Source organism: Emydura macquarii, unplaced genomic scaffold (genome assembly GCF_026122565.2).
Source record: "Emydura macquarii macquarii isolate MOO-44397 ecotype Brisbane River unplaced genomic scaffold, CSIRO-AGI_Emac_v2 contig_295, whole genome shotgun sequence".
NCBI lineage: Eukaryota > Metazoa > Chordata > Testudines > Chelidae > Emydura > Emydura macquarii.
In genome coordinates, this window is record NW_027130432.1 from 12,237,027 (window position 1) to 12,250,740 (window position 13,714).

General features: G+C 52.7%; 1 protein-coding gene across 1 annotated transcript; it reads left to right on the forward strand.

Annotated features, from left to right (window-relative positions):
* The first annotated feature begins 848 nt into the window (after positions 1-848).
* On the forward strand, positions 849-12,964 carry ADGRG3 (adhesion G protein-coupled receptor G3). Its single transcript, XM_067550032.1, has 13 exons — positions 849-918; positions 2,606-2,635; positions 4,840-5,017; positions 5,473-5,611; positions 6,301-6,447; positions 6,972-7,094; positions 7,172-7,211; positions 8,181-8,281; positions 8,929-9,041; positions 9,818-10,098; positions 10,550-10,643; positions 11,561-11,850; positions 12,852-12,964. Exons 1-13 carry the CDS (start codon positions 849-851, stop codon positions 12,962-12,964), a joined length of 1,719 nt encoding a protein of 572 aa, XP_067406133.1.
* The last annotated feature ends 750 nt before the right edge of the window (positions 12,965-13,714 follow it).

Consider the following 13,714-nt stretch of genomic DNA (forward strand, 5'->3'; position numbering starts at 1 on the left):
TTTTTATTATTTTTTAAAGTCACTTTCTCGTTCTCAGAGTTGGGGGAATGGCATGTAAACATGGCCCCTGATGATTGTCTGGGACACCAACACACACAGAAAAGGAACCTAGCATTTATTATTTTTCTTCAATTCTCATGATTTTTAAGCCAATCTTATGATTTTGGGGACCTGACCCTTGATTTCTGAAGGCCTGGAGTTGGTAATACTGCTTCTATGAAGGGCTCTTGGAAAGATACTTACACTCAGGGCTCACATATGATTCTTTCAGCTTTCCAACAAGAAGCCACGAGTGCTGGCAAGGAAACTTTGACTCTCACTTTCCTGGGCCAGGGGACCTAGGGGCATCATTGAGGTGACAATACTTGGGTGCTTGATGGGCTGGAATGTGAGGCACAATTCCCCTCAGTGCTTCCAGCCCACTGAACCACTGAGCAGCACTGACCTTAGACCCGAGGCAGAGGGCAGGTTTATTGCCAGACACATAGAAGAGAGGAGATTTAGAGGTTCAGATGGGATTGTGTCTCCACAACAACAGGCGAGGAGCCCTCAGAACCACCCTACAATGGGTCAGGGCTTAATAAAGGAGAATCCCAACTCTGAGCTTTGGGGTGAACTCTCTGTCACTCATCAGCCAGGAATCCTGTATCAGCGAGTTTGCTTTGTACATATAAATACAGGAAGGAGTATGTAGTTTTCAGACAGGAAATGAAGACACTTCCATTGCCTAATTTAAAGCTCTGAGCACAGGGCTGGCAGCAGAGACAGAGAGAAGGGGAGAGAGAAAGGCAGAAGGGCAATGCGGAAAACAAAGTGGATAGAAAGAGAAACTTACAAGAGAAAGGAGAATGGTGAATCTGCAGCATAGCATGAAATACACCTTCATGGTGACAACCCTGAGCTTCCTGCCACTGCTGGGTGAGTAGAAGAGAAAAGCCACCCACTGTGTGTGTCGCCTGCAGATGCTTTGGGTGACACTGTTCCTGTGCTTTGTCCTAGTGGATCTTGAGCTTTGAGAGAGAAGAGGGAAAAGTGCCCTCCCTCTGAACAAACTGTCTTACCACTTGACTCCAGTGACAGTTTGGCCAGTGGGACAGACACTTCCATTTGAAAGGCCAAAGTCTAGAGCAAAATCCAGCGATCAGCTGAGAGCTAGGCATGGAAAGAGAAAGAGGATTTTCTCTAAGCCTTTTTCTCTCTTTGGGCTAAATTGACTTGGCCATATGTTGCATTGCAGCCCAGCCCGCCCGCTGATTATGTGACCACTGAGTCTGGCTTGTTGTCTGACTCTAGCCCAGTCCCCTGGTGTCTGACAGGGGGCGGTTGGAGGGGTAATTATTGTGCTTCCTGCATTTTGGGTAAACTGTTGGCGGGTCGGGACCAACATCTTGAGCATTAGCCTAATCCAGTGAAAAGGGGTAGCCTGCCACAGCCTGACATATGCTGAATATATTGGATACCTCCAGGGAGAATGTATCTGCTTTATGGCTGAACAGCAGGGGGATGTCTAGACCACAACTGCTGGGCTGGCAGATGTCCCTGAAACTGCACACATTAACCACAGCTGGGTGAATCCTGCCAGGAGTATCCAGGCAAATACGTCCAAAAGAAAATCTGAGCATTCACCCTGGGTCTAAGCCAGCATCGACTGTAGTCATTGGGTGTCTTTTCAGTGACTCCACGAGGGGCAGGATGGAGCGCTGAGGTAGTATTCGCAGCCTGTTTTTTTGCTCACTTGCAGAGGACAGTTATCTGAGTCAGTGTTTCTGCACACCTCTACTTGCGGAAAAGGGAAATGTTGCAAAGACTTACGCAACGTTCTAGCAACTGACATTAACATGAAAATCTGTTAACCCGTGGTACCCGGAGTACCAGCCCAATGAACGCCAATGCAGCTTTTATATGTATCCTTCTCTCTCTATAGCGCTAGGATCATAGAGAGATAGGGCTGGAAGGGCCCTCAAGAGGTCCAGGCCCCTGCTAATCTCCTAAGGTTTCTTAGCTAGAAACTACCCACCCCATGTTACTCCATGCAATTGTATTGAAACAGACCCCTGGACTGAAAGGAGCTAGAAATAACTGGCTAGACCATCAGCTGCTACATCGATTTATACCAGCTGAGGGTCTGGCCTTGTGTCAATAGCATTCCCACACTACCAGCCCACTGAGGAATTAGTGACACTGATGTGCGATATGGATTATTACCTGCTCAGTGTAATAGCAGCCAGTGTATCATTAGGGTGCTGGCGCAATGGGGTTTTGCTGTCAACATATCTGCCATTAGTCACAGTGCATGTGCTTGAGGCAAAGGAGTCCTTCCCCGTCCCCTCCCCGTGGCAATGCTACAGGTTCTTGACATTCTTGCCCCACCATTGGCTCTCAGCCCATAGGATGGAACCAATCGAGGGAGGTGGGGAAAGAACTGAAGACGAGGACGAGGATGACAAGGATGAGGAGACATAGGACAAGGCAGACTGAGGAAGTCTCCAGTGTCGGTGGAGTGAGGAATCCCTGAGAGATACTCACTCATTGTGGTGACGATCTCTTCCGTCCTCTGACTGCACCCACTGACCCTGCTGATTTTGCCCATTTCCCTTTTTTCCAGACTGCGTCAGAGAACAAGACAGCTGCAAAGGTGAGAGGCCCCTCCCCTGCTGAATGTGCCGCATACTCTGGGGCTGGGCTGAAGTCACAGCTACGTTAGGCTTGCGAAAGAGGAATCCCTGGGACCTCTTTCTGCCTCTGCATTCCATTGGCCTTCCTCTGCTGCTCGAGTCCTTAAACAGCCACCCAAACCATACTGTCAGCTCCAATAACCCGTCCATCGCCTGGATCTGCAATGCCACTAGGCACGGCCAGAGCTGGGGTCATGAGGGAGAATGAGCACAGCCAGAAGGTAGAGTAGAGATGAACCTGTTCATAGGACCTCCACTATATCCCATGGGAGACAGGGCCACAGCTTAGATTAATTGTTTGAGGACGGAGCACAATTAGGAGGTCCTCGGTCCTAATCCTGACTGGGCGACTGATCTGCTGGGTGACATGGGCACGTCCCTTCACCTCTGTTTCCTTATCTGCATATGGTGATGATTAAGGATAAGGTTATGTCACAGAGGTTGTAGATTCTGTGGCTTCTAGAGACCTCCATGACATTTCTGCTTCAGCCCCGGGGTGGGGAGCTGGAGCTGTCAGGAGACCCTGCAGCTCTCAGCCGCCACGGACGGCAGGCGGACCCAGTAGCTCCCAGTTGCCACTGCTGGGGGTGCTGGACCCCCCCTCCTACCGTGGGGCTCAGGCTCTCATTCCCCAATCAGCCCCCTTGTGTCACAGTTATTGTTAGTAAAAGTCAGGGGCAAGTCGTGGCTTCCATGAATTTTTGTTTATTGCTGCTGACAGTCACTAAAAATACCCATAACAAAATCTGAACCTTAGTGATGATGCTAGTGACCCACCTACATCTCCTGGGTGCTGTAGGATTAATGAGCCAATGTCCGTACAGTGCTAGGAAGATATAAAACTCTATCACATGCTCTGTCTCCCTGCCAGGAATGATCTCCTTCACTTTCAGCCAACATTGTTATTCTCTCCCTTTCACCCCATTATGCCTGGTTACTCCTTAGCCCACTCAAAGGAATCCCTCTCTTTCCTTGTCATGCACACCCTGGACCCTTTTCCATGGGTTCACCCTGGATGTTCCTAGATGCCTAGGGGATGCTGTAAATACTTGGCTGTAGGCTGCTGACACAGGCTTATTGGTAAAACCACATCAGGGATTTATGTCCAGGGAATTCCAGCTGATCATTAACCATGTTGCTGACCCAAACCTCCCTGGTGTGACACCTGCTGCTCCATGGGCCTGGTACAGCCTCCGTGAAGTGCTGAGCTCCTGGTGTGGGCTGACTTTCAGGTTCGTTTGGACCCGGCTATTTGGTTTGGACCCACCTCCAGCTAGAATCACATGTCCTAAACCTGCTCTGTATCAGGTCTTGTGCTGAGATGATTCTTGCTCTTCATTGCCATGTTGCAATGCAATCAGATTGGGCTCATGGGACCAACGCAAAACATGCGAGAGCCCAAATGGCAGGCTAGGATTGAGGAAAGTCTGCCTGAAGCAAACTAAGGTGCTCTTGCTACAGACAGAAGGTGGGGTGGGGAAACCAGCTTCCAAACCTGAGCTCCCCATAGCAGCAAAAGTAGATCCCACGGGAGGGAGGAGACAGTTGTCTTGTGTTGTTCTCGAGAGTCTCTCCTTCCACCTGGCCAGCCTAGGGGCTGTACCAGCAGGCTCCAGTGGAAGCCAGATCCAGCCCTCCTCAAGAGCTGGAGTGGGTGCTAAGGGTGGAATAAAGAGGAATATGGAAGGCTGGATCCCAGAGGGCAGGAGAAAGAAAGGAAGTAGGTGCAGTCAGTGGTGTTGCAGGTGTTTGCCCCAGTGATGAATCCAGCTCAAAGCAGCTGGACAGCTCTCAGATGTACAGGACAATCCCGCACAGAGGGAGGCTCTGATCCACTCTCAGATGCCTCTGTCCATGCAGTAAGTGTTGCCACGGCTCACCGATCGCACCGTGACCCAGCAAGCCAGCCTCCCCCTGCTCTTCTGACTAGGCTCCCTTGCGAGGTGCCTGGCCCTGGCCCCATTGAACCCCTGAAATAGCGTTGGGTGTGGCCTCTTGTTTCTTCTCTAGCCCATTCATTTCAGGCCGTCTCAGCCTCCTCGATGCTGTTCACTGCTCACTTTCCTTTGTTCTTGGTAACCCCATCACTCCCTGGCAGACAGAGGGTGAGCAGGATGTGGGGTGACCTGCAAACACCCCCCACCACTGTGTTTGCCTCCCTCAGCTTTGGAAAAGGAAACCAGGGGGGACTCTGTCTCCAACTGCTGTGACATCGGCCTCATAGAAGGATATTTACCCATTGGACTGGACTCAGCCAACAAAATCACTAGCATCCCCTCAACCTGTCAGCAGCTGCAGAAGGACGATGCCTTCTGCAGATGTGTGTGGAACATGAGCCACAGGTACGAGGGCATGCGCCCGGGAGTGGGGAATGGGACCTTCTCCTGGGCAGGGCTCTGTTGGAGGACGTCCCTAGAGGGGGCAGGCCGGGGCTATGGCAGCTAGACCCCCACATCCCACCCAGGAGGGAAGAACCTGTTCCAGCGTTCCCTCCTCCTCCGGACAGAGGGGCCTGCTCCATTTCCCCCCAGGGTTTGCCTTGTGCTGTGAAGAGTTCGTGCCCTCCCCCACTGGGAAGGGTTATTCCTATGGTCCACGCCAGCTGGGCTCTTTTCTGGCTCTCTTCCCTGCTCACCCTTAGCTTAAATATGCCGAGGAAGCACTTCCCTGGCCTCAGCTTCCTGGTGCATAAGACGCTTAGTCTACAAGGGCCATTTCCTGCCTGGCAGGAACAGCTGTGGGCCTCAGGCAGCTGCGCCCCGTGCCAGCTCTCAGCACGTCCCTCCTCCCATGGCAGGTTCTGGCCTAACTTCGAGGAGTACCTCATCAAGGACCTCAATGAGGACATCATAAACGTAAGCAGGGTGAAGGCACGGATCCAGAATGTCAGCACCACCCTCACCGATGACCTCATCTTCATGCTCACACCAAATGAGGTAGTAAACCCCTTCCTTTCCAAATGGTGGCATCTTTTCCTTTGGACACCTCCAGGCCTGGGTGATATCATGGGATGGCCATGCTGCCAGACCGCTGAAGGCAACCGCCATGTTGAGTTAGCCCCTGCTGGTGCACTGCAGGCCATGGTGCAGCCAGGTGCTTCTTCAGATCCCCTGTTTCCAGGTGCAACAGAGCTCTGGAGAAACGATCCTTTTGAAAACACCGCTGGAGAAGGTGGGGGATGGCGGCAGCTGTCTCTCACTATCTGTATCTCTCACATTCACTGCCATGGTATCATAGGTCCTACTGGTATGTGCCAGATTAGTGGAACAAACTTGGGATTGTCCTTGTTTGGAAGAACTTTCTTCTTCTCACTATGCATTACAGCCAGCCTGGATGGGAACAGCTAGGATGCAATGCTCTCCAGTTATTAGAGGGGAGAACTAAGTGTCAGGACTCCTGGGTTCCAGGTCCAGCTCTCCCACAGGCTCTCTGAGTGGCTTTGGGCGAGTCACTTCCTGTTTCGGTCGTTGGTTTCCCCATCTGTGTAGTGGGTATAACAACATCCACCTCACATGTGCTCAATGAATGTTTGTAAAGTGTTTGTGGCACCTGAGATGGAAGGTGCTATCGAAGAGCAAGGAGTTGTCAGCAAATAATAATCAACTATTCTTGTTCCATGGCGTAGGTCCCCAAGGAGATAGACACAAATATGAAGAGGAAAGTGAGCAACGTAAAACTCCCTAGGGGAATATTTCACTCCATTCACAATGAGACAGACTACGTCAAAGTGGCAGTGATGGTGATTGACATTGGACAAGTGGGCCTGTTTAAGGTAAGAGTTGCCATAACAATCAGAGCAGAAGTTCATTGGATTTGGATCCCTTATCCCTCCCGCACTGAGCAATCCCTGAATCTCCAGGGGATGGCAAACCCCCTATCATGCACCTCACTGAGCAGGTGGTGTTGAATGGGGAGGAAAAAATTCCTTGGCCCAGGCAAGGACCAGATTATGCCCTGCAGCCTGAGGGTACATCCTCCCGATTAAATAGAAACTGATCCAGGAGAACAACTACTTGATTCCACAGTGGAGGCAGAGAGGCATAAAGGCCTTATGGGACCCACACAAGGCAGTGTGATGCTGTGCCCCTCAGTGGGGCAGCAGCCACAGGGAAAGAAACCTAGGATAATGGCTGGATCTAAAGGCATGCCACTGCCACCTACAGTAAAGGACATGGCCCTGTTAGACAAGCCGGCTCATCAGCCACTGGAGGGAGACAGAGCATTACAATAAGTGGTATTGGCTGTGAACCTGAGGACCTCTACACACGTGGTACAGACTCACTGTATCCCTTGCAGGATCCTGACCAGCCGGGCACCATGCTAGACAACGTAATGGTCAGCGTGAAAGTGGGAGGCAGGCAGATCGCTGGACTCTCCGACTGCGTCGAACTCACCTTCTCCCATGAACAGCTGCCCCAGGTCAGCCAGCCTTCCCCGCCCCTCCCCTGCTCACCGCGGGAGGCCACCCTGCTCACTACCCCTCTCTGTGCTTTCAGAACGTGGCCCGTCAGTGCGTCTTCTGGGACACACAGAAAGGTACGTAGGGCAGAGGGCCTCAGCCGCACGGAGAATAGACCCAGCCCTGGCACAGCCCAGGAGAGACGCGAGACTAGAGCAGCCAGAGGCTGGCGCAGATAAGCCATTGCTCCAGAGAGGCCCGCACCTGGGGCTTACCAGGGCAGGACTAGACCCCAGGACCCTGCTGACCTTCCACCCCCATTGGTGCTGAGGGCTAGCAGGTAGCTGTCCCACTGCTTCTTTGGAACACCGGCACCCTCTGGTGCTGAGACGTGCCAAGGCCTTGTCTGTACAGAGACACAAACACCCAGGTGTCCGGGAGTACTCTGGGCACCGGGCGCTCACTCAGCATTGGTCAGGCTGTGGTTGCGTGACCCGTTTGGTTTTTGTGGGTTTTAATTGCAATGCTCGCAAATTTGAAGGGCCCGATCCCTTGTCTGTTCCTAGTCAGTGGCTCGGGGTCAGGCCCCAAGGCAGGTAGGAATCCCTGGATACAATGTATTACAATAATCCCCAGAGAGGCCTCTGAGGAGCAGAACTCAGGATTTACCTGTAGCCAGGTGATCAATACAGGATTCCCCAGAAAAATACCAGCTCGCCCACATGCACCTAATGGGCTCCTCCCCCTCATTATTTTTGCCTGCAGATGTTTCCCCTTTAATTTTTTCATTTCCAGGCTCTGGTTATGCCAGAGGCTGTCAGATGGTGTATGTCCTTTGTTCAGATAGGACAGAGAGATACCAGCCTCTCTCTGTCCCCTTCCCATGTCACCTCTGAGTCTACATCAGGGCAAACGAGACAGTCATCTCACCCTGCCCTCCCCACACTGGAGGCTTTATACGGTCTCCTCCCGCTGTGCTTTGAGATCTCCAGGGGTCTCTCCGGGACATTCAGCTTGTTTCACAGGGATGGCTGTCACACTCCCTGTGCAGAGAGGACACCACCTGTGCTTGGTTTACACTCGGCCTTCTCTGGGTGACTTTGCAGGTCAGCATGGAGGTTGGAACACGTCCGGCTGCCTCGCTGAACCCAGAGAGAGGGAGACGGTGTGCTGCTGTGATCACCTCACCTTCTTCACCCTCTTATTGGTACCCCGTGTACTCTGTACCTACTGCTTTTAGAATGGCTTCTGCTGCCTAACGGCCAGATTGAGTGCCCTGCAGCTGCTCCATATATGAACTGGCAGGGATGGCTGTGGGCACCCCACCCCCCGGAACAACGCTGGGCTCCTCCGCTACAAGCTCCTGGTCTCTCATCAGCAACAAACCCCCTCCAGCAGCTGGAGGGCAGAAGGGGACATTCTCCATCCAAGCGTCTAGCCTGCAATACCGACACTATCATAGCAGAGAGCTTTATACTCTCTTCTCCCAGGCTACGATGCTGCACCACCATTACTGTCCATCTTAACCATAGCACAGCCCCACTCCTCCTCACCTGCCTTTGGAGGACAGGGGAGGAGTGACTGAGCTGCTCAGAAGCAGGGTTCTCATTTCCACCAAAGATCAGCCCCGGAGAAGCTTTCAGGCTGCGGTGAGCCAGGTAGCCTGAACAGTTCTCACAGTTAACGCCCTTTCTCCTCACCCCGGGGCTTACCCAACTGAGCCTGCAGCAGCAATCCTCACTTTAATCCCTACCCGGGGGGGCTACAGCTACCTATGGTCTAATGTCCTCTGCTTACTGTTATCACACCAGCCTGTGCCTGCTTTAACCCGGCACCTCTCTCTGTGTTTGACAGAATCCGTCCCTCGACAACGTCACAGCACAGGCGTTATTTGTTATCTCAAACATCGGCTGCGGCATTTCCATGGGCTTCTCAGCCCTCACCCTGGGCCTGTACTTTACTTTAAGGTAGGGCACGTCCAGCTTCTCTTCGGGGCTCTATGTACGCTCATGGCACCCACAGGACTCACCACGCCCGCCCCATGCAGCCTGGAAAAAGTAAAATGCAGGTCTGAGGGCCACGGTCAGCTCCAGTGCAAACTGGTGTAGTTCCCCTGACTTCACTGGTTGTACATCTGCTTACACCAGGGCAGAGACTGACCTCAAATCTCCCAGCGTCAAGGGGAAGGGAAACAAGAACTGTCCATGGTCCTGCATGCCTAAGGAATCCCTCATACTGCAGTCACCCCATTGTGGGGTGCAGCCTCTGCCCGGCTGCTTTGTTTCCTTCTCTGCCAGTCACTCTTGGCCTGATTTACTATTATTTGGATTGCCATAGAGCCCAGCGGTCGCAGCCAGGCATCAGGGCACCGTTATGGTGATCACTATGCACACAACAGCAAAAGAGTCCCTGACCCACAGAGTTTCCAGTCCTCCTTCCCTCTCCCCGTCTTCGCCCAGCCCCATTAGGGTCCTTTGTTTGTCCCTTGTCTCTCTGCTTTTCATGCCAAGTAACAAGATCTGGGTTAGTGGGTGACTCTCTCTATAGGGTGGGAGAGAATAAACACACACCCCACAGTCATGGGCATCCCTAGCCCCATCCTACCCCCAGGGAAGAATGAGGGGAGCCTCCCCTTGGTTTCGAAAGAGGCAGGGGGGATGGGGTGCTCAGAGCAGCGATGGTCTCAGCTTGGTGTCACTCTTTTCCTTGCTGGGTCTTTCCTGAGCCTCATTCTGTTGCTCAGATTTGCTTACAAAAAATTCAAGTCCAATGACATCGCCAAGATCCACGTGAACCTCACAAGCAGCCTGTTCCTCCTGAACCTGGTCTACCTGCTGAACAGCTGGATTGTCAGCCTGGGCCACATGGGGTTGTGCAAAGGCACAGGAGGCTTCACCCATTACTGCCTGCTCTGCTGTTTCACCTGGATGGCCCTCGAGGCCTTTCATCTCTACCTGTTGGTCATCAAAGTCACCAACATCTACATCCAGCACTACATGGCGAAGCTGTGCCTCATAGGCTGGGGTAGGTTGCATCTCGCCATGATGCTAGGGTCTAAAGAGGCAGGGTCGATGGTGGGCTCTTAGCCACGGAGAGTTTAGGGCCAGCTAATCTTAAAGGGACACATCCAAGCCATTTGGGACCAAAGTTTGACCCACCCTATTAAGGTCAGATCCTCTGGATTTTAAATATCTACCTTTATCAGAGATCAATTCCCCCACCCCTGGGATGGGACATGGCAACGGTTAGGAAGGTGGGAATTTAGGAGGAGACCAGATCCCAGTCAACCTAGTTTTCCAAATGATATCACATCTTTCATGTCCTCCGAGATATGCCTGCTGGCTCAGACCACGGATGGACCTGGGCTTATAAGGAAAAGAAATGAGAGCATTTAGAAATGGGGGGGGGGGGGGGGGAGAACAGCCACCCCTCTCTCCCTTCCTCAGGCATGCACTGACTCCTCTGCTTTTTTCAGGTTTTCCTGCTCTCGTGGTCACTATAACAGGCAGCATTAACAGCTATGGAAAATACACCATTATAGATATGGACAACCGGACCACTGTCTCCCTGTAAGTTGGCCCCTGGCTCTGGGGATGGATTAGCTCAGCAGCTTGGTTTGGGCCCAGTAAGACCCATGGTGTTCCTGTTCTGTTTTAGAAAGAAAACTGGACACATCTTTTCTTTGCTCCTCAGCTTCGTGGGAAGGTTCTGTCCTCTGTTCTGTGACGGATTCAAGGCTCAGAGCTAAAGGCTCGATGCAGCTGCCTTAACGAGCCCTGCCGCAGGGTATCCCTTGCACAGTTCCCAGCTGTGAGAGGGAGACACCACCCACTGCAGATGAGAAAGGGGAAGACTTAGGGCCCTGTAGTGCATTCCTTGTGCAACCACGGCTCTCAAGGGGAATATGGGAAAACAAGGAAAGCAAGATCTGGCCCTTAGTGTCCATGCTCCAGCCTAGACCCTGGCAGGATCACATGGCCTAGAGAGAGGAGTGGGGGAGGGGGTCCGTTCCTAGACCCTGGCTACTCCTGGTGCTCCACTGCCGTGGAAGCCTTGGTTTAAAAGCCCTGCTCGCACAAAGTCCAGCACATGGCCATTGCCACATGTCATCTGAAGACATGTGAGTGGTGTGCAAGGGCTGCCGCTATACTGAGTGGTGCTAGCAGCGGGGCTGGAATGGAAAGAAGGTCACCACCTCACATCGCAGACCAGAGGCGCTCGAGCATCATGGCACTCTGGACTGCAGAAGGTCTGCTCGGCCACCCTGTAAGCCTTCCACTTACACCATCTTTGCCCCCCCCTTGCCCCATCTGACCCCTCCTGGCTCTGCCTTCTAAGAGGAACTTTACAAAGTGGGGTCCCCATGCTAAGAGAGCCATATCCACCACTTCATACATGCGATTTCTTGGCATGCTGCCCCCTTCCATTGGCTGCCAGTCACCTTGCCCACCCCAGCCCCCCAGGCTCACTGTGTTGTCCCTTGCAGATGCTGGATAGATGCTGGTCACCTGGCTGTCCATTACGTCACAAACTGCGGCTACTTTGGCCTGATTCTTCTCTTCAACACCCTGGTCCTGGGCGTCGTCGCTTGGAAGCTGTTCAGCCTGCAGAGCGCCACAGCAGGGAAGGCGGAGAAAACAGAGGCCTGGCAGGGGGGCCTCACAGTGCTAGGCCTCTCCTGCTTGCTGGGAGCCACGTGGGGGCTGGTCTTCTTCACCTACGGCACCATGTCCGTGCCTGCACTGTACCTCTTCACAGTACTGAACTCTCTCCAAGGTCAGGGCAAGTTCCCGGCGAAAGCACAACAGTCAGGCTGCACTGCATATCTAGGGTGGCAAAGAATCGTCCAGCAGCTGCCATGGTGACTCCCCTGAGGCTAGAGGGCCACAGCTGTGGCTCAGGGTGGCCCAGATCCCAACTGCCCTCCCCTTTACTAGAGAGATGTGATCCATCAGAACGGCAGGTCCCAAGGAACAGCGCTACTTCTCGAATCGAATAGAAAGCCATTTGGAACAATTGTAGCTAGAGCAGTGCATGCTGGGACCTCCCTGCAGGCCACACTTCTCTATTAAGGGGGGGGGGAGGTTCTGTGGGCCATTCGTGCAGGATTCGTTCTACTGGCAGGGCTTGGAGGGGCACTCTTTCCAAAGAGCTGCCTGTCCCAGGACCAAGGGATGTAGCTAGACAGGGGTGGTAGGGACAGCAAGTAGGTGGCTACCACCCCAAACACTCTCTCCCTGAAAGAGTTTACTCTTCGGGATCCATCCTTTAGCAAGAGAAGGAACATTAACAGCAATTCAGCTTGGGCAAGTCAGTTTAGAAGCTTCAGTCAACTTCCCCTTGGAAAGCCTTGGGCTTGTTGAGGCAGCAGGAGACAGGTGAAATTCCCCCTGCAATTGTAAGAATATAAGAATGGCCATACTGGGTCAGATCAATGGTCCATCTAGCCCAGTATCTTGTCTTCCCACCGTGGCCAATGCCAGGTGCTTCAGAGGGAATGAACAGACCAGGTCATCAAGTAATCTGTCCCATTGGCCATTCCCAGCCTCTGGCAAAAAGGCAGCATGGGCAGGGACTGCTAATAGCCACCAATGGAGCTATCCTCCATGGTACATGGGCCAACTTCAGATTTCACATCTGCCACTAAGAACCAAGGAGGGTAGGTTCAAACTTGTTCTGCTACAGGCGCCTGTGCCATTAGCAAGAGAGCTCACCAGCCGGACAGATTCCAAAGCTTCCACTTCTGCCCGCTGACTGAGGCCTTTCTGTCTCCACAGGTCTCTTCATCTTCATCTGGTTCGCTGTCCTCTACTATCCAAAGAAAGGCACAACCCCACCCTCCTCCGGCACTGGCAAGAGTGGGAAAGTCACCACCGCTTCTCACAGCTAGCTGCAGCACCAGCTTCTGCTCCAGTCAGAGGGGACCATTTCAGAAGAATTTGCCCAATCAATGTAGCATCCTCAATGAGCAGAGATACCCGGGCAGGGCACTAGCAAGCTGGAGAGCCACACTCAGGCTTGATTGGCAAGCACAGTCATGCAGCTACGCACACCCCTGTCTGTGCTACTTCCCATTGAAGGGTGAGCTTTGACTAGCAGTTAGAGCAGGGAACTAGGAAGTAAGCAGCCTGTGTGCCATGCCTCCTTCTGAGCTTAATGCACTGTGTGCTGGGAAGTATTATCCCTACTTTACAGCTGGGTGAACCGTGGCAGAGGGGTCAAGTCATTTGCCCAAGGCTACCTAGCTGTGGCTCAGTTTACCCCCCAGGAAATTGGGCTGCCAGAATAGAAACTCTTTGTTCAGGCCAGCCTCTCTGTGTGATTAAATGGACTTGGTTGCCTGAAGACAGAGCCTAGAGCACTTGTATCGGACATACTTGAGATGCAACCCTTCAGCTGATGGTCCTGCCAATCGTCACAGCTTTCTTGGGGTCTCACGAATGCCCCTTATTCCCTTAGGTACCCAAATACCTTGGTGGATCTCTGTCTAACTCCCATTCAGCTTTACTTTCTAAGAAGGGCCCTCCTGAGAAAAACAAGGGATGGGAGCAGTACGGAGACTTCTGTGCATCATCTTGATGGACTGAAGCTTCATAGCAGCCCCCGTTTTGCCCTTTTAGTTAAGGCAGAAGAGGACCAA

Bases quoted from the DNA above. Each gene is read 5' to 3' on its own strand.
- ADGRG3 (XM_067550032.1), top strand. From the start codon at position 849: ATGGTGAATCTGCAGCATAGCATGAAATACACCTTCATGGTGACAACC. The intron at 5,612-6,300 runs GTAGTAAACCCC...TCCATGGCGTAG, and splicing joins TCATGCTCACACCAAATGAG to GTCCCCAAGGAGATAGACAC. The intron at 11,851-12,851 runs GTCAGGGCAAGT...CTGTCTCCACAG, and splicing joins AGTACTGAACTCTCTCCAAG to GTCTCTTCATCTTCATCTGG.